This window comes from Perna viridis, chromosome 10 (assembly GCF_037379345.1).
Source record: "Perna viridis isolate PV_CMFRI_1.1 ecotype Kerala chromosome 10, ASM3737934v1, whole genome shotgun sequence".
Taxonomy (NCBI): domain Eukaryota; kingdom Metazoa; phylum Mollusca; class Bivalvia; order Mytilida; family Mytilidae; genus Perna; species Perna viridis.
This window is the reverse complement of record NC_142454.1, coordinates 7,310,592-7,329,549: the sequence shown is the minus strand read 5'-3', so window position 1 is coordinate 7,329,549 and position 18,958 is coordinate 7,310,592. Positions and strand designations below refer to the sequence as shown.

General features: G+C 31.6%; 1 protein-coding gene across 1 annotated transcript; it reads left to right on the top strand.

The window, feature by feature from the left end:
- The first annotated feature begins 12 nt into the window (after positions 1-12).
- LOC148604336 (N-acetylglucosamine-6-phosphate deacetylase-like) lies at positions 13-17,948 on the top strand. The gene is made up of 9 exons (XM_088551110.1): positions 13-163; positions 2,656-2,867; positions 3,323-3,462; positions 3,861-3,915; positions 5,851-6,060; positions 9,068-9,156; positions 13,789-13,930; positions 14,966-15,095; positions 15,827-17,948. The coding sequence occupies exons 2-9, from the start codon at positions 2,657-2,659 to the stop codon at positions 16,236-16,238; spliced, it is 1,389 nt and encodes a 462-aa protein (XP_088407236.1). The 5' UTR covers positions 13-163; position 2,656; the 3' UTR covers positions 16,239-17,948.
- The last annotated feature ends 1,010 nt before the right edge of the window (positions 17,949-18,958 follow it).

Here is an 18,958-nt window from a genome sequence, read left to right as displayed (position 1 = left end):
GACACAAAGCCAAAACAAATATGGCTGCGCCCATGGTTTTGACAGATTGTCAATAATAATAATAGTCACACGCTCTGGGGTACTTACCTTTTAACCTAATTGCCTAAATTATAGATAAACCCGAATCAGAGGAACCCTTCAGTTGTTAACAAACTTTCAAAAGGTAAAACTAATAGAGTTCTATAGAGTCAGTGCCTATAATGTAGATAATCTTAAAAGGTGTCCAAGCAAAAACCGTGCAGTAGGTGGCACGTAACAAATTTTGTTTTTAAAAAAGATTCACCCATTTCATATCACAGATGCATCCTTTTTCAAAATTGAATGTAGGTTTTGGATTCACTACAACAATAAAAGATAATTACATTACATAAACATTGAAAAAAGGGAGATGATTCATTGATTTGAGATAAATGTGGATGCTTCGTTAGGCTCTAGCCGGGCCTAGGGAACTTTAAAGTCATTTTTCCCCGGAGCCAAACATTGTCGATTCAATACAAACTTTTTACTTTTTGACATACATCTGGTATATATCATTGGAACAAAAAATTCTGTGGTATGAAATTTACCCTGTGCCACTCTGATGATCATAGGAACTGCCTGATTTTTACATGTACCAATATTCCCTTTTTAGTACAAAATGTATAAGGTTTCACTGTAAATGGTAAATAGTTGCAAGTACATGCATGCACTATACAAGTACTTATTCAGCAGAAAATGTTGACTTTTCATACATGTATTTTATCAATGAAATAAAATTATCATTAAAATGTATGAATTATTGTTAGAATATGTAAAATATATAGACATATAGGAGAGTTTGCCAATCTCATTAGTGTTGTCATAATCACTAATTTGCATATCATTTATTGTCAAATTGGTTGGCAAATAAACAACTAAATAAACAATTGACAATTTCATGATTAGAATCCCAAATTTCAAATTTTTATAATTTGTTATTTGATATCCAATTTTGGTTCTGTAATATGTTTCATTGAGATAAAATAATTCATATTTTGTATGGGAATTAAGTAATCTTTTACTAGAAAAATATATTTGAAATGATATTTATATGTAAACCTCTACTTTCATATAATTTTCTTTAAATTTTATGCTCATATAGTCTAACTACTGAATATTTGCTTAAAAATTCCATGGATAAAAAGTTTTTTTTGGCAGTGTAGGGACCCCAAAAAATTGTTCAATTATCTTAAAAAATGAAAAAAGTTATGATAATTTAAAGTTGATGCCTCATGCCACTCAATGGATTAAGTAAGATTTTATGACGTTCAAGATTTTTTTTTTTTTTTCACTTTTTACAATAATTTTGAGCAACACTTATTGTTATTTTACATTCTCTCTGTGACATATCACTTCCTGACAATGAATTTTTGTTCTCATCATTCTGCACCCCACTAACTTGCATGTTGCTGTAGAGCTCTCTATTAGCTGTGCTTGCTATATGGTAGTATTTCTGTTCATGCTCATAATGTGCTACTTTGTATTATTCAGTTGTGAAGAATCTACATGTACATGCAAATAAACAAATTTACTAAGTGCAACATCAATTGTGGAAAACCACACAATGCTGCATGATCAAGTAATACATATAAATTTTAATGATAAATTTATTTAGATTTTTAATTTTGAAGAATTGTGTCAATTAGCTGCTAAAACCTGCTATAATATTTTATGTAGGAGGACTAGTTTTTTATATAAATAGTTAACTTTTTATAAATGTGCTGTTTATTTCTTCTTGTATTTTATTTTGCATGTTTACATATATGAATATATCTTATTAGTCTCTCATAATTCTTAATAGAATGGCACTTGTATACTGCTTTTCATACTTTTATATCTTTTATTGTTGACTTTTAAGCATAAGTGTGATGCATAAATTATAGTATTTCATATGATGTACAAGTGATGAGACTCTATAAAATATGGAATCTGAAAATATATTGAATTAAAATTTCCATTTTGTCTGAAGTAAGTGAAATTTCTAAGTTCTTTAATTGCATTCAACTAATTTTTCTGATTGAGCATTTTAAACACTCGGTAATTGCTTGAAATTGGCATAATATCAGGTAAATCTGTTTGCCAAAAAATGTTCCTATCATTGTAACATGCTATCACAAAGAAAAAAATTGTCTAAAATTACTATCTTCGATCAACAATCTGCAATGACATTATCAATTGACACATTTTGAACAAGTAACTTTTCCTGTAGGTCATGATAGCTTTTATTTCCTGATTGTAACCTCATTCAATTTGAAGAAGTTTTCCTAGCTATCATGACCTTACAAAAATAACAGAAAATCACTTAGAAATTTTGAGTTAGTTGCTTATCAAAATCTTGATAAAAATATGGTTTCAAAGTTTACACTTGGTCCCTACTTTCAGCAGAGCAAATACTGAAAATGTGTATCACTCTATGTTATTGTTCTAGCATTACAGTAATGCACAGTGGGGGACTTGAGATAGTGGGAACAAAATATACAAATGTACATATAATAGCTGTTTGATAAGATTATAATGATGATAATAGATTAATAATTTGAGAATACCTGTATATTATATTTTAAGAATCATGCACTTGAGAATAATTAACTTCAAATTACTTGAAGGAAACCCAATTATCCTATATAATGTTTTCAGAATGCCACCTAAAAAAGGAAAAGTTACAAGATTTCACAATTGCAAGCTGTTACGCAATCACCAGCTGATACATAATGATTACTTGTATGTCAGAGATGGTAAAATTATCAATGGAGAAAAACTGTTTTTTGAAGAAAGAATCCCACCTGATGAACATATAGATTGTGAAAATGCAATTATATGTCCTGGATTTATAGAAATACAAATTAATGGTAAGAACCTGTAGTTGTAGTGTGGAACACAGTATAAATGAGGTGAAGAGTATTTGTCTGGTAATTTTAAGTTGACCCTTTTGCCAATAAATTGGTCAGTAGTAGACCCTTCATTTAGGACTCCACTGTCTCCTCTTGTTACTTCACCGTGTGATAAGTAATCTGATAGACATGTTCACCCTATTCCTAGTGACACATTTTTTGGAGTTCATAGAGTTTTCTGTTGTCCAAAAAAGTTTTCAATTTAACAGAAGTAACGTCATAAATGCCATAAAAAATAAATAAAATGTTGTCTTGAAAACATCAAAACAAGAATTATTGCCCATATTTCTGGACTTAAAGTTACTTATCTAAAAATAATTTTTGCCATAATAAGTGATTATTCATTTTCAGAAAAATAAATATTTCTTATGAAAGTAACTTCATTTTATGAGATATTGATATCAATATTGCAGGCGCTTTTGGTGTTGATTTTTCACGAGATCTTGATACAATAGAGGATGGACTAAAGACGGTTGCTAAAGGTCTGTTATCACATGGAGTCACCTCATTCTGTCCAACCATTATCTCCTCAACAGAGAAAATATATAACAAGGTAATTTAAGTGTCAGTCCCTCTAAGAATCTGACAATGGGTTAAAACTGTTAAGAAAACTACATAAAAAAAATACTAAGATCTTTGGCGGTATATTAAGTCCACGTTTACTCTTTATCTCTGTTAAAATGAGCATTAAATTTAATTTCTTTGATATGCAATGCAAATAAATCATTCAGGGGAGATAACCTAGTCAGTAAGAAAGTAAGTTGCACAAAACTAATTAAAAGTCTTTAGGTTTTATATCTGATGGACTTTTTACTTTTATAATTTTCTCTTTTTTTCACTTGGAAAAAAGTGCATGTTTGGTCTGAAGCAGCAAATTTCTTTAAACACAATATCTGATCTATGTTTAACCGCTTTCATTGAATTTAGTAAAATGTTTTTTTTATTCTTTAGATTGCCCCAAAAATTAAGAGAACTAATGGCAGCAAAGATGGAGCTGGTATTTTAGGTAAAATGGCTTTGTGTGATAATGACTCTTTTTTCTCTAAATCTGTAATGCATACTTTTTGCTGTTTCAAAATAATTTAAAAAAATTAGTGCACATTTTCCCTTTATAACAAGAAAAACTTTGGATTTATGTACTGTCATATTAGTCCATGGGCTGGGAGGGTCCACCGTGCAGCCCCACTCATCAACTTCATGATGATTTTTGGGTACCTTTATACCTCCCATTACTGAATCAATTTGTCGCCAAAGTATATTCTCGGATTCTTTTTCAGTATAAGCCTATATTTGTATCCCACTGGGTAAAAAATCCAAGATATTTTGTGACTCAGAATCTAAACCTTCCTAGGATAGCATGTGTGAACAAACTAAACAAATTTAGGTGCCATCGTGTAGTGCAATGTCTCATCTTTACAATGGTACTAAGAAAAGTGCAGTAACTCTTAGGGTTATGTGGTAAAATGAAAAAACAATTACCTGAACCCTGCTGAAAAATCTCTTAAATTTGGTACTTTGTTCTGTAGAAATAAGAAGTTCATAGAATCAAAAAACTTAAAAAAAAAAAAAAGATTTTTGCCTCAGCGAGGTATAAAAAGTCGCGAGGTAATACAAATATGTTTCAGTTTATTTTTTGGCGACAAAAAGATTCACATATGGGAGGTATAAGGGTACCTGAATATCATATTTTAGTTGATGAGTGGGGGTGCACGGGGGTAATCTCAGCCCACGTTCTATGATATGTATAAGGAAAGATAAAGAGCTATCTGTGGCAAGCCAAAGGGGACAAAAATGCCTGTCTATTAATGTTTATAAATAATTATAAATCTATAATTCATTTTTTAATATTTATAATTGAATTATTCATATTTATGGCAATGATAATTTTTTATGAATGAATGATAAATATTTATAATTCAATCCAAAGTGGACAAAAATGCCTATTTATAAATATTAATAAATAATTATAAATATTTATAATTCAATAAATAAATATTTTTAATTGAATTATAAATATTAATAAATGAATTATAAATGTTTAAAAATGAATTATAAATATTAATAAATGAATTATTTATATTTATAAATTCAAGACAATTACTAATATTTATAATTCATTTATAAATATTTAAAATTCAATCATAAATATTTATAAATCACATCATCTTTATAGGTATTTATAATGTATTATAAATATTTATAAATAGGCATTTTTATCCATGTTGGCTTGCCATAGTTATCATCTTAATGTTTGTACCCATACGATTAAAAATTTTTTGTATTATATTCTTCAGTTGAGTGGCTAAAGGGCTTTTGGGATTGTATATGTAAATATGACTTGTAGTACTTACCTATAGGAATTGTAAGTTTAGTCAAGTGACCCTGTGAATTCACAAGAATCGGCCACTAACTTCCATCCTGATGGAATTGGTTTCTTTAATGATTACAATCTTATTAATTCAAACCTCTAATGCATAATTATGCTTCTCTGTTTCTACACTTTAACGAGTTTGGTTGTTACCCAGAATAATAAAAAAAATTCTGATAACTATGCATGATATTGATGCATCCATGAAGTAGCAATTTAAATACAAGTTGGTCATTTCGTTTTAGATGCTTTCAATTGTAGTAATTTCAGATAAAGGATAAATTTAGAACAAGCCATACAAGCCTTATATAACACCCTAAATCTGCTTGTATAAATTGCACTTCTTGTCAGAACACATTGTGGTTTGGTTCTAAGTTCTACAGATACATTCATACTACAATATGTAGAATAATGAATTGTTAATGGTCTAAACCAAATATCAACTCAAAACCAAAATCACTCTTTGATCCAGATGCCCTCAGGATATTTGATACTTAGGCTGATAGATATAGGTATTGTCCTGTATCACTTGTTATGTGTTTCTTTATGTTCTATATATGATAATACTTACAGGTGCCCATCTAGAGGGTCCTTTTATCTCAGTAGCCAAAAAGGGTGCTCATGTTGAGGAAAACTTGAGAAAATTTCCGAATGGTTTTGCTGATGTTGAAAGACTGTATGGAAATCTTGATCATGTTAAGATAGTAACTTTAGCCCCTGAACTAGAAAACTCAAGTGAAGTAATCAAAGAACTTGTTTCTAGAAACATTACAGTGTCATTAGGTAAGAATGATTTATAATAGACTCTTCGTTCAAAATAAGGTTTTACTAGAACTATGTTTCTTGTATTATCAGTAGAGCAATTTAAAAGTCTTGCCTGCAACAAAAGTTACAGAATGTTAGAGTAAAGTATTGCTTTTACGTGGTGTTAGTGTTAAATTCCACACTAAGTATCTGATTAGGTCAATCAATTGTAGTATAAAGTTGCATTTGCATCATTACATCACAATTATTTGTCTGTTTCATGCATATTCCCCCCCACAGACACTATTATTATTTATTGAATAACAGCAACAATGTGCAACAGGCCAGACATTTACCTGTGATAACAGTTTTTTTAACAGATGAATTTTACATTTGGATTATTTTAAAGTCTGACCATGCCAGACATATTTAAGTTTTTTCATTCAATTTCTTATGAAAATTTCTGCCTTTGTTTTTCAAACAGATTTCAGATATCTCTAACAGTGTATGAGTTGTAGTGATCAAAGACAAAAGTCTTCATTGATCACCCTTAGAGCAGAAATTCTTTCAACTTAAATTAAATTTCAATTTTTTTTGCATTTTCCAATATTGTGTCCCAACCAGTTGTTGTGTCCATAATGAACTGTAAGTCCTCATGTTTAAGCATGTCAAAAACTAAAATTGCCTCCACAAGTGCCTAAAGTAAACAGAGTTTACATGGTGCAGTTATATCATGCTGCGTTCAGTGCTGTCACTGTCATGATTGTCCACTTCAACAGAAATCAATGTATCTATTGAAATTTTAACACTGAGTTCCTTACAACAAAGGTTTGAAGTGTTATGACCCCTTTCATATTTTTAGCTCACCTCGCCAAAGGCCTTGTGAGCTATTGCCATCACTTGGCATTTGTCGTCGTTAACAATTTTTCAAAACTCTTCTCCTCTGAAACTACTTGACCAATTTGAACCAAACTTGGTATTAATGTTCCTTGGGGTATCCTGCATAGAATTGATGTGGGGATTTTTGATTTGTCGAAAAACATGTCCGCCGTTACTAAAAAGAGAATGTAGGGATCAGACAGTAGTTTTTTGCATATATCTCCTAAACCGTTAGGTTTAGTCAAATTCTGACAGAGGTTAAAGTGTTCAACATGATGAGATCTATCTAAGGTCAAATTTTCATTTTGATATGTTAAGCCATGTTGGAGTTATTGTCCTTTTTTGACATTTTTTTTGCTATTTTGAATGTTATTTCTTTCAAAAATCTTCTCCTCTGGCACCACCGGACCAATTGGAACCGAACTTGGTATGAATGTTTCTTGGTGTTTTGTGCATAGAACTAATGTGAGGATTTTTGATCTGTTGAAAAACATGGCTGCCATTACTAAAAATAGAACATAGGGATCAGACAGTAGTTTTTCGCTTTTATCTCCAAAACCGTTAGGTTTAGCCGAATTCTGACACGGGATAAAATTATTCAGCATGAAGAGATCTATCTGTGGTCAAATTTTGGTGAAAATTTGTTGACCCATGTTGGAGTTATTGCCCTTTTTCGACATTTTTTGCTGTTTTTAATGTTATTTTAAAAAATGTTCTCCTCAGAAACTACTTTCCAGAATTCAATGAAAGTTGGTATTTTTGTTTAAAAGTGCATCCTTAACAAAATGATTGTTTGGATTTTTGATCTGTTATAAAGCATGTCCGCTGTTACTAAAAATTGAACATTGGGGTCAGACAGCAGATTTTTGCATATATCTCCAAAACGGTTAGGTTTAACCAAAATCTGCCATGGGGTAAAATTATTCAGCATTGAAGAGATCTATCTGTGGTCAAATTTTGGTGAAAATTTGTTGAGCCATGTTGGAGTTATTGTCCTTTTTGGACGTTTTTTTCTGTTTATGCTGTTATTACTTTTAAAAAATCTTCTCCTCAGAAACTGCTCCACAGAATTCAATGAAAGTTGACATTTTTGTTTTATAGGGTATCCTTAACGAAATGACAGATTTTTGATCTCTGAAAAAACATGGCTGCCATTTCTAAAAATAGAACAGTGAGGTCAGACAGCGGAATTTTGCATACATCTCCAAATCTGTTAGGTTTAGCCAATAGCTTTCAATTGCTGAAATGATCTTTATTATAAGGCTTACAAATGTGTCCAATGAATCAAATGGAGTCAAAATTGTCTGACAACTCCTTGTTAGAGTTATTGCCCTTAAAAGGCAAAAATTTAACCAGGTGAGCGATTCAGGCTTCTAGGAGCCTCTTGTTAAGAATAAGCAGAAAGTACACCTGATGTTTAATCAAAGTGTTATTGCTTTTTTTATATCATTTTAAAGTTAAATTAATCTACTCGCTCCCAGGTTGAATCATGTAACTGTCCATCTGATTTGTTGGTTTATTGATCTGTCAACAGAAAAACAAATTATTGACATTTTCATTTTTCTTTATTGTCACTGACCCAAAAGATACCAATAACTGATTGTTTTACCTTATTAGCTATAATTTATGGACAATTCCTAATTTTTTGTCTGTTTAATATTCAAAACTTGAAAAAAATTAGCAAAGTTTGAAGTAAAATTGAGCTACAGAAGCTTGAGATCTTATGAATAAAACTCTTATATGGTTGTATTAATATAAAAGTAGGAGATGTGGCATGATTACCAATGAGACAGTCATCCACCAAAAGCCAAGAAAAGAACAATTAAACTTCATAAACCACACTGTCACAGCTAAAACCATACTGTTAAGTAAGCTGTAAAAGGCCCCAAAATAAATGAAGTGAAACTATTCATAAAAGATGAAATTGAACCTTATCTGTAGAAAAAACTTAAAGGAATAGCAATGAATATAAAAAAAACAACAACCACTGAACTACAGGTTCCTGGCTATGGAGAGGCGCATTAAGTATGTGGCGGGTTTAAACATGTTTGTGAGTGCTCAACCATCCTCCTAATAAACGTCACTCAGAGCATGTTATTAAGAACTATGATTGATCATAATATCTTGAATCATACATTTACTATTAAATTCTTACACATATTATCAGGTCATTCAACAGCCAACTTAGTACAAGGCGAAGATGCTGTTATGCAGGGGGCATCATGTATCACTCATCTCTTCAATGCTATGGAATCAGTAGGTATATTAAATATCAACCAAGAAATATTATTGAATTGTATGTGACTCAGTTTACTAAACTAAATATGTATCAACTTTGGTGTAATATGTCCAGGTGTTGCATGCTGGAGATTGATCTTTTATGTATGATTACATGTATTTTCATTATAAGTGGGAAATTTTCAAATATTTGTACTGAAAAATTACAATTATATTACGAAACTGTAAATCATTGTAATATTATTACATTTGCTCTGCATATCATTAAAATATGCTAATCTCATTGGATAATTGGCTCTGAACGTGATGTTTGTGAGTTGATGACACACATATTCAAACTATTTATATAGGCCGTGCCCACAGTAACATGGGTACTTTTATTGAACACTAAGTATTGCTGTTTCTATGTATTTCTAAAAATAGAAATAAAATGAGATAAACTTATGAAATGTATTTACAAGAATTTAAAGTTTCATATTTAGCTCACCTTTTCTAAACATCTTCTACTCTGAAAGTACAGAACATATTGTAACCAAACTTTGTAAGAATGATCCTTAGGGTATTTTTAGCAATCCTTGTGTGGGGACTTCCCAAGACAAATGACATCTTAAAGTTGCATTACGTTGCAAAGCCTGGAAAATAAGGCTTCCAAATTCATTATGCTAATGGTACGATGATTGTAGAAATTCTTCACAAAATTTACTTGAATAAATAATACTGAAAATCCACATTTTTACCTGTTCTACTGACAGCATGAAGGCAAATTACTCATGCATGTAAACAATATTCATACACTATTGTAGTTAATAACATGTATGATTTTAAAGTACACATTCTCAGCTTTATTTTGACTACTTTTAATCATAATACACACATATAATGCACTTACAATGCATATGTCTAGGTTCAGTGTGTTTTTGGTACTGCATAGGGCCATTTGACCTGGAAGTGGTTAGTGAGACCTTATATGAGTTTTTATGTTTTTTTTACATTTTATGAAAGCTTGTGGTATTGTGAGTCTAATAAGACCAAAACTATCAAAATCAGACATAGGACTACAAAGAAATGGTCATTTTTATATCATGCCCCCCAGTGATATTTTCCCTAAATTACTAAAAAATTACAATTTTAACTAACTTGTCAAACCAAATTGATACCTATGATAATTCAAGAAGTTGTAATAGTAAATATCATTTATAATCATGAAAAAAGAACAGATTTCAACAATTTATATCATACCTATTTCATTACTGTGTGATTCTAAGTCTGTGCTGTGTGACTATTTGAGTACTTTGAATATCCCAAGCAGTGACGTTATGTATTTCATGGATGACGTCAAGTTATGAGTCACTGTTAATGATAAAAATCTTGTTGCTATGTTGTTTTTTAAAATACCTTGCACAATGCACCTCTTAAAATATAGCCAGATTACCAATATCACTATACTGATTTTATGGGAAAATGGAAATAATGACCAGGAAAGGCAATTTTCCTCAAATTATGTATTTCTCTGAAATATGCCATAATTTATTTTATGGTCTCACTAACTACTTCTAATGTTTCCATTACTTTACATGTTGAAAAAGTAATTTTCAAAGTCTCACTGTGAATTCCCAGGACAAATGACATCTTAAAGTTGCATACCGTTGCGAAGCTAGGAAAATAAGGCTTCCAAAATCATTATGCTAATGGTACAATGATTGTAGATATTCTTCACAAAATTTACTTGAATAAATAATACTAAAAATCCACATTTTTACCTGTTCTGCTAACTGACAGCATGGAGGCAAATTACTCACACATGTAAACAATATTCATATACTATTGTAGTTAATTACATATATGATATTAAAGTACACATTCTCAGCTTTATTTTGATTACTTTTAATCATAATACACACAAATAATGCACTTACAATGCATATGTCTAGGTTCAGTGTGTTTTTGGTACTACATAAGGGGGTGGCCATTTGACCCGGAAGTGGTTAGTGAGACCTGATGAATATTTGAGTTATGGGTCCTGAAATGGATTTTTTCCCCGAATTTTACATTTCCAACTTTGAAAATCTTCTCCTCTGAAACTGCTGGAAGGATTGAAACAAACCTTTGCATGAATGTTCTGTAAAACATCTTCAACAATCTGTGCGTGGTGAATTGGGATCTTGCGAAAAATATGGTCGCTGTTATTACAATAGACTCTTGTGGTCAAATTGCATAATTTGCAAATAACTCAAAAACAGTTGGGTTTAGGCAAAATCTGGCGGGAGTCAAATTGATCAACATGGTCCTAGGCTGTAATTTTCAGTAATATCCAATGATGGATGTTATTGATTTATTGGTCCTGGAATCTTGTTAATCCATTCATCTGCATCACTGATTAGATGAAGGGGCATTTGGCTACCTTAAGAGAGTCATAGTTACTGCCGCTGTTTAACCATCTTCACTCAGACATTTAGAGCTCTGGGCAGAAATCACATTGCGTGAAAACACCAAAAATGAAACATTAAAATCTTAAACACAATAGTTTCCTATTCTACATATTTCGCAGGTACTAAAGCTTTTTCACAATTTTAAGCTGACTGTTTTAATTGATTCAAGGTTTCAGGAAATTCTAAAAAAAATAAATGATGTTAAATCATTTTCATTTGTCCATCAGTTCATCCTTCTGTCACTCTGTCACTATACAACTGCAAAGATTTTGCTGCATATTGGTATGCTGCTGTCATCGTAGTTGTCGTCATTGCCCGTAGACACTTGGTTTTTGTGCCATAAGTTAAGAATTAGTTGGTTGATCTTTATAAAATTATATAATGTTTCAAACCACAAAAGGAAGATTGGTAGTGATTTTGGGGGTTATATCCTCAACTGTTTTAGAATTAGGGGCCAAAAATGGGACCTTAAAAAAGCATTTTGATAGAATTCAACTAAAGGATAGGAATGTCTATAATGTTTTTCCACAATGGTCAGACTTGGACTGATTTTGGGGTTAAAGACTTGAACTTTTCAGAAATCAGGGGCCAAAAACATGCATTTTCCTGATGTCCAAACAATAGCTTGACTATTAGTGAATGAATCTCTTTGAAATTGTATTGCAGTATGCTATACCACCAAAGGAAGACTGTGAATGATTTTGGGGGTTTAAAGTTTAATCTTGTAGGAGTTAGGGTTCAAAAAGGGGCGTAAAACTAGCATTTTTCCTATGTTAGTATCATAGTTTCAATAAAAGTGAATGGATCTCATATAATTTTTACTACAAGGTGCCATACCACAAAAGAAAGACTGGAATTGAATTTTGGGGTTGTGACCTGAGCAAATTAAGAATAAGGGGTCAGAAAAGGGCTAGAAATAATAATTGTTTTCCTTATTTCTGGACAATAAATTGAGTGAAAGGGAATGGGTTGCTGTGAATTTTACCATAAGATGCAATATCCACACAGTAAGTTTCGGATTGTTTATTGCAGGTTTTGACTGGAAGCATTGAGGAATAATGGCCAAAAAGTGACCACTTGGTTCTGGTCAAATTTTTATCCTGTGTCAAATATCTGATCATAATTAAAATTCAAAGCTGTGTCAAATTTGAATGGTGTTTCCATCCTTGCCTCAACTGTTGAGGGTTCAACCCCAGCAGTTGTATGAAGCTATGCCCTGTGAAATATTTTATTTTTAAATGTCAAGAAGTGTTAATTTCGTTTGACAGCAGATTTTGTAATGAGTAGAATAGAATGAGAATTATACAACATGTTTGATCTGTGAAAATATGACATGTAGAGTGATATTAATTGACACATGAAATAAGCTCATACAAATGATAATCAGCTGTCAATACTATAGATCAGCTGATTATTTTTGATATTTTAAATGGCAACATACTGTAGAAGAAAATGTTTCAGCTGGAAAATAACATCAAAAGGCCACTACCTGTTATATTTAAATTAATTGTCCATAGTCTTCTAATAAGCAAGGGGACACTGGGCCTGTTCTGTTATATCCTAGCTAGTAGGAAAACTAATAAAACACAAAGTTTATACTCATTCTATTTGAGCAACCAAAATGTGTTGACTGTATATTTATTGGTGATATACAGTCACTGACAGTATATTAACTTTGGCCCTGCCTACTTTCCTAGTCTTCACTGAACTACAGGTACCTGTTCATCGTTGCGTCACTATTGGGGGCCACTAGTGGTGAAGAAATGTAATTTATGTGTTGTACAAAAATTTAACTTTATTTTGAAAGATAATTAGGATTTCAGTATAAAGACAGTAACAATATATATTGAATAGAAATAAAAACAAGAGAGGAAGTCAGCTTGGGTAAAAGAAAAACCTTTGGCAAAGCCTTGTGTTTTACCCTAATTCTAAGCCTCATCCGTTTTTATTTCAAGTTAATACACTATTATTGTTTGTATATATGTGTTGTGTTATGTACTGTATAAAATTAAGTGTTATATATCAATCATTCCAAAAATTTGTACTTAATGAAATACTAGTAAATGGTAACACTGATATTTGTATTACAATAATTATTTGAATCATACTGTATAACTTCATGAATTATTAAATTCTGTACATCAGAAGGTTCAGAATAATTATTGAAAAGATATTTTTCATGGATGATAAAATTTTAAAAAGTCAAAAATTTATTTTTTAGTTTCACCATAGAGATCCTCACCTGATAGGTCTGTTGACCAGTAAGTTTTTAACAGATAGACAAGTGTACTATGGTCTTATCAGTGATGGGGTACATACACACCCTGCTGCAGTTAGAATGGCATTCAGGACTAACCCTACAGGTATATTTCTTATCATTCATTGAAAAATGATGCAGGTATAAATCATTCAAAAAAAAAATAAATCCTTGCCAACAAATATGATCAGATGATTACCTAGTATCAGTCTTCAGAGACATCCTTTTTGAAAAATGTGTGAATTAAAGACAAGTTCTATCTTTAAAAATAAAGATAGCCGATGCAGTAAAATTTGTTCCTTTCACTTTTTCTACATTTCAATAATGGCACGCAATTTTAATTTTCAATGCAGTTTTTTTTTAACACCACTAAGTAATCAGTATTTGGCCAATTGGGAAACAAAATCACAATCAGATGACTTGCGTTTCCATGGAAGAGCGTCTTTAAGGTCAAAGGGTAAAAAAAAGGAAACTATACCAACTGTGTCAGAAAAAAATCACAAAATTATTTTATTTTTGTTGTTAAATTCCCCATTTAGCTATGCTATGTGATATGACACATAAAAAATACCATTAAATTTTAGACGAGGATACCTCAGTTGTGAAATTTAGCTCCCATGAAAGTTATCAATTACATGTATAGTGCAACCAATGTTTTAGAGAGATTCAAAACTTTAAAGCCAAGTTATGAAGCAAAAATATCAAACTCAAACTTAGAAATCACATAGAAACTGAAAGAAATCCACCAAAAGATTGGGGTATGAACCTTCAGTGTTGGTTGTGTAAGCTTTCCTACTTCCAGTATGTTAGGTTTGTTATTACCATTGCTACATATACATGTATATGGAAAAAGATAAATGTGACAAGAGTACCACAAGTATATCTTTATTGATGGCAGAGATATATTACCGGTACATTTATTGATATGCCTCCACAACATACTAGTAATTTTTTAAGTAAGAATTCATAGCCATACACCTGACTGTTCAAGAAGTTTATTTGTATTGCCATAAGGATAAATCTGAGAAAGCTGATTGGCAGCTTTAGCAATACTTTAGTGTATAATTTGTGGAAACGGATATCCTCTTAGTTTACTTCACAGATGGTTTCAGGTTATATCATACTTTTTGTCTGTTTGAAGGTTTCATCATCACCACAGATGCAATACCAGCCATGGGACTGCCAACAGGAAAACATCACATGGGTTCACAGCTTGTAGAGATCATGGATAAGAAAGCTGTCATTGCTGGTACAAATACACTCTGTGGAAGGTGAATATCGGCCTAAATGGTCCAATTTCTACTGTATGATAAAAAAAATTTCTCATTTATCCAATACCTGCTTAAGTAGTCAAGTGTCTGCCTCACTGGTCCATTTACTCCACTAGTTGTATTTCCTCTTCATGGGTTTAGTATTTGTCTCACTGGACAAATATAAGCCTTGCTGGTCCAATATCCTCCACATATTTATGTCACTTGTCAAATATCAGTCTTACTTGTACTAATATTGTTCTTATGGGTCTTATATCTTCCTCACTGGTCAAATACATGTACCTGCCTCGTGGTTCAAATGTTTGATTCGCTGGTCAAATATCAACTTCTCTGGTTCAATAATGGCCTTACTAGTTCAGTATCAGCCTTGTTTGGTAATATAAGCATAACTAGTCTAATATCTGTCTTTTTTCAACATTTGTGTCGAGTATTGCTTTTACTAGGCCAATATCTGCTTCACACAGGTTCACATCTTGTAGAAACAAAAGAAGCTGTCTTTGATTGTGTACTTTTTTAATTGAAGGTTTCTCTATAAATAAAGGCCACAATGCTTGCTCAAATCCATAATTATACACATTCACACCATTTTTTTTATTCCTAAAACTGTAAATAATCACTTATGGTAACTGAGTCAAACAATGTATTTTTAATAACAAATATTGCTTCCTCATTTAGATTTTCAAAGAAACTACATGGAATATACATGGAAATTATTATTTTTCCTGTTTCAGCATTGCTACCATTCCTAAATGTGTTCAAAATTTAAAGAAAAATACGAACTGTACAGTAGAGCAGGCATTGGATGCTGCTACATTACATCCTGCCAAACTACTGAACATTACAGATCACAAGGGTACTCTGGAGCACAATACTGATGCAGATTTTATCATGCTAGATGAGGAATTAGATGTTATAGCCACTTACATTGCTGGAGACCTAGTCTGGCATAGGGACTGGAAGGCAACAGATGATGTTGCTGAAGGTCAAAGTTCAAAGAAGGACAAAGGTCAAGGTAGACAGAAGGAGGAAAAGAGAGATAATGATGAGGGAAGTGAAAAAAGAAAATTAGAAGACAATCAGAGAAAAAGAGGGAGAGAAAGTGTTGATGGAAGAAAGAGAGTGAGGGGAAATAGAAAAAGGTAGAAGTCAAAATGAATTAGAATCCAATTAGTAGTGCCTTAGTCTGGTGTTAGAATTGTAAGGCCATCCTTCAACAAATGTTGGTTTATTGTCTTTTCAAATCTTGTAAGTAGTTAAAGAAAACAAGTTTTTTAGCCAAATAATACCTTATACAGGGTATTTGATAGATAGAAAAAAATTAAATTTAAGACCAAGAAAACAATTGGACATGTACCTGCCTACCTATCCTCTGCATATTCAGTGGCATATAAGACTAAAACCATTTCACTCCATTTGACTCTGTCCATTGCTATCTTTCCAAGTTTTGCTAATTGGTCATCTATTTAATGAGTAGGCTGTAAACAAACAACAAACCAAGATTTGTTTGTCGGTCAAAAGTCAAATACTTCTCTTTATACTGAACCTTAATATAGATACATATTATATTAACATGTGTATCTTGGGTAGTAGTAGATGCTCTGTCTTGCCTTCTTAATCAATGAAATTTATTTCAAACTATTTTAAAGTACTGTGTAGTTATGTAGAAATATTCTCAGGTATCTTGAACTTGTATTATTTGCAATTCATTTACATTTCAAGAATGAAATAATGTGTCATTAGACCAGTACATTAAGCGATATATTGTTATGTTGAAATATACATCTGAAAATATTCTAAAAAGAATCATTTTTACCAGCTAGTCATGGTAAGACATGTGTAAGAAAAATCTATTTTGCTGCATTCAAGTTTTAAATATGTTAAATAGAAAAATTGTGTGGACAAAAATAAATTATGCTTTGTTATACTTACTCAAGACATTATACATGGTGCTAGCTTTTTTTCAATTACAGTTTTTACATGATATAGTTTTTTTTTTGAGTAGTATTATGCTAGGTGCTAACGTGTTAATTTTCACAGGAAGTTTCAGGAAAGAAAATATTTTTCAGTTAGGATTTTCACATCTTATGATTCAATATGAAGAGTATTTTAGGATCTTTTTATTTTCCTCCTTTTGGGTTTTATTTTTTTTTTGTACTTTAAAAAAAATCTAGCCTTTTGGTAGTGGGTTGAAGAATGTGCTTTCCTTGGGTATATGAAAACTGAAGGGGAACTGCCCTTTATTCTGATTTTGAAGTGTATTTGTACATTTAGAAGTGACTTATACATCAAACATTTACCGGTCTATAACTGTCTCCACCGATACATCTCAGAATCTTCTAATTATTCTACCTCTACAACTCCATAGTTATCATTTTGTTGTTAATTGAATTTTACATCCATCTAAATATATTAATTAAACTTGATTAACTTCATAATACTTACTTTAGGGAGATAAAGCCACAGTTCATTTATCAATTTTGACCTGCATTTTTTTTTTTTTTTTTGGCCATTGTGGCAGTTTTGACTAAATGGAATTTTATGTAAAAAATGTTGTAAAAATCCCGTTTCAGTTTCGTAAAATTATCTATAAGCATAATTTATAAAGTAAGGTTTTTAAAGCATTAGAAGTTGGTGTCATAACAGGTCAGAATTTACAGTGGTTGTCTATTATTTTAATTGTATTGATAGTATTTACTGTTCATTTTTGCAAAGAATCTTCTGTATTTTCAACTTTTCTGCGATATATTATAATGTTTTATCTTTTTTAATTCAGGCAATTTTTATTTTTTTCTCATTGCTCGAGATATGTACTGTTATTCTTGATTTTGTCTAAATAAACTGTCATTCCAATCAGTGCATTATTATTTTGTTTCTTAGTCCAACTCACCTGGAGAATCTAGAGTAATGTGGTAACATCATTGATCAATTGTTTAGGAAGTGCTCTATACTTACATCATTCCTGCCATCCAGTGAACTACCTGAACCATGTAAAGGTAGAGGTATAGGCTAAAATGTGTTTCCCATAGGATTTCAAAGATAAGTATTGAGTGGCCACAGCTATATGCTGAGCCATTTCAGCCCCACAAAAAATGGATTGTTTGTAGAGGACATTACAGTCATTAAACCAATCGAGTTCCAAAACACCTATGGTTTCAGAGGAGTTGATCTTTGAAAAATGGCCAATCAGAAGTTTGAATTCAAGTGAATCCCCTAGTGGCCATCTTGTTTCATCAAGCGGAACTAAAATTTGATCACATTTTAAACTTGTCCCATCTATTATTTCTGCAAAGTTTGGTCACCATTGCTTAAGTGAGAGCCAAAATATAGGCCAAAATGTGTTTCCCCATAGGATTTCAATGGCAACTTATAGAGACCGCAGTCACCTACTGAGCCACCTGATCAACATAAAAAAAACTTTCAGATAAGTTGATCTTTGAAAATTGGCCAATCAGAAGCTTAAATACATATGTAGCCTCTGGTGGCCATCTTGTTTATTGAAGTGGAAATACAATTTTATCACTTGTTCCTTCCATTATTTCTGCAAAGTTCAGTCATCATGGCTCAGAAGAAGCAGAGACTAACTATTGTGTTTTCCCAAAGGGTATCAATGGCTACTTTGTAGAAGTTCTTGCACACATCATTTCAGCTCAGTTTGTTTAAAATTGGTCAAGGGGTTTTCATGAATTTGAGCAAGATGTGAAAAGTTATATGAAATTTAATTTTTACAGTACAAAGAACCAGAAGGCACAGGAGAAGAGACAGAGCAAGTAAAACCAAGCTTTCTATAGATACAGTGAACTTTGAAAATAAAAGTCTAATTGTGACACTTACATTTACTATCAAAAATGATATAATTTTTACTA

Excerpts from the sequence above, each read along its gene's own strand:
- LOC148604336 (XM_088551110.1), top strand. The coding sequence starts at position 2,657 with ATGCCACCTAAAAAAGGAAAAGTTACAAGATTTCACAATTGCAAGCTG. Across the intron at positions 3,916-5,850 it reads AGATGGAGCTGGTATTTTAG|GTGCCCATCTAGAGGGTCCT; the intron begins GTAAAATGGCTT and ends TAATACTTACAG. Across the intron at positions 13,931-14,965 it reads ATTCAGGACTAACCCTACAG|GTTTCATCATCACCACAGAT; the intron begins GTATATTTCTTA and ends GTCTGTTTGAAG.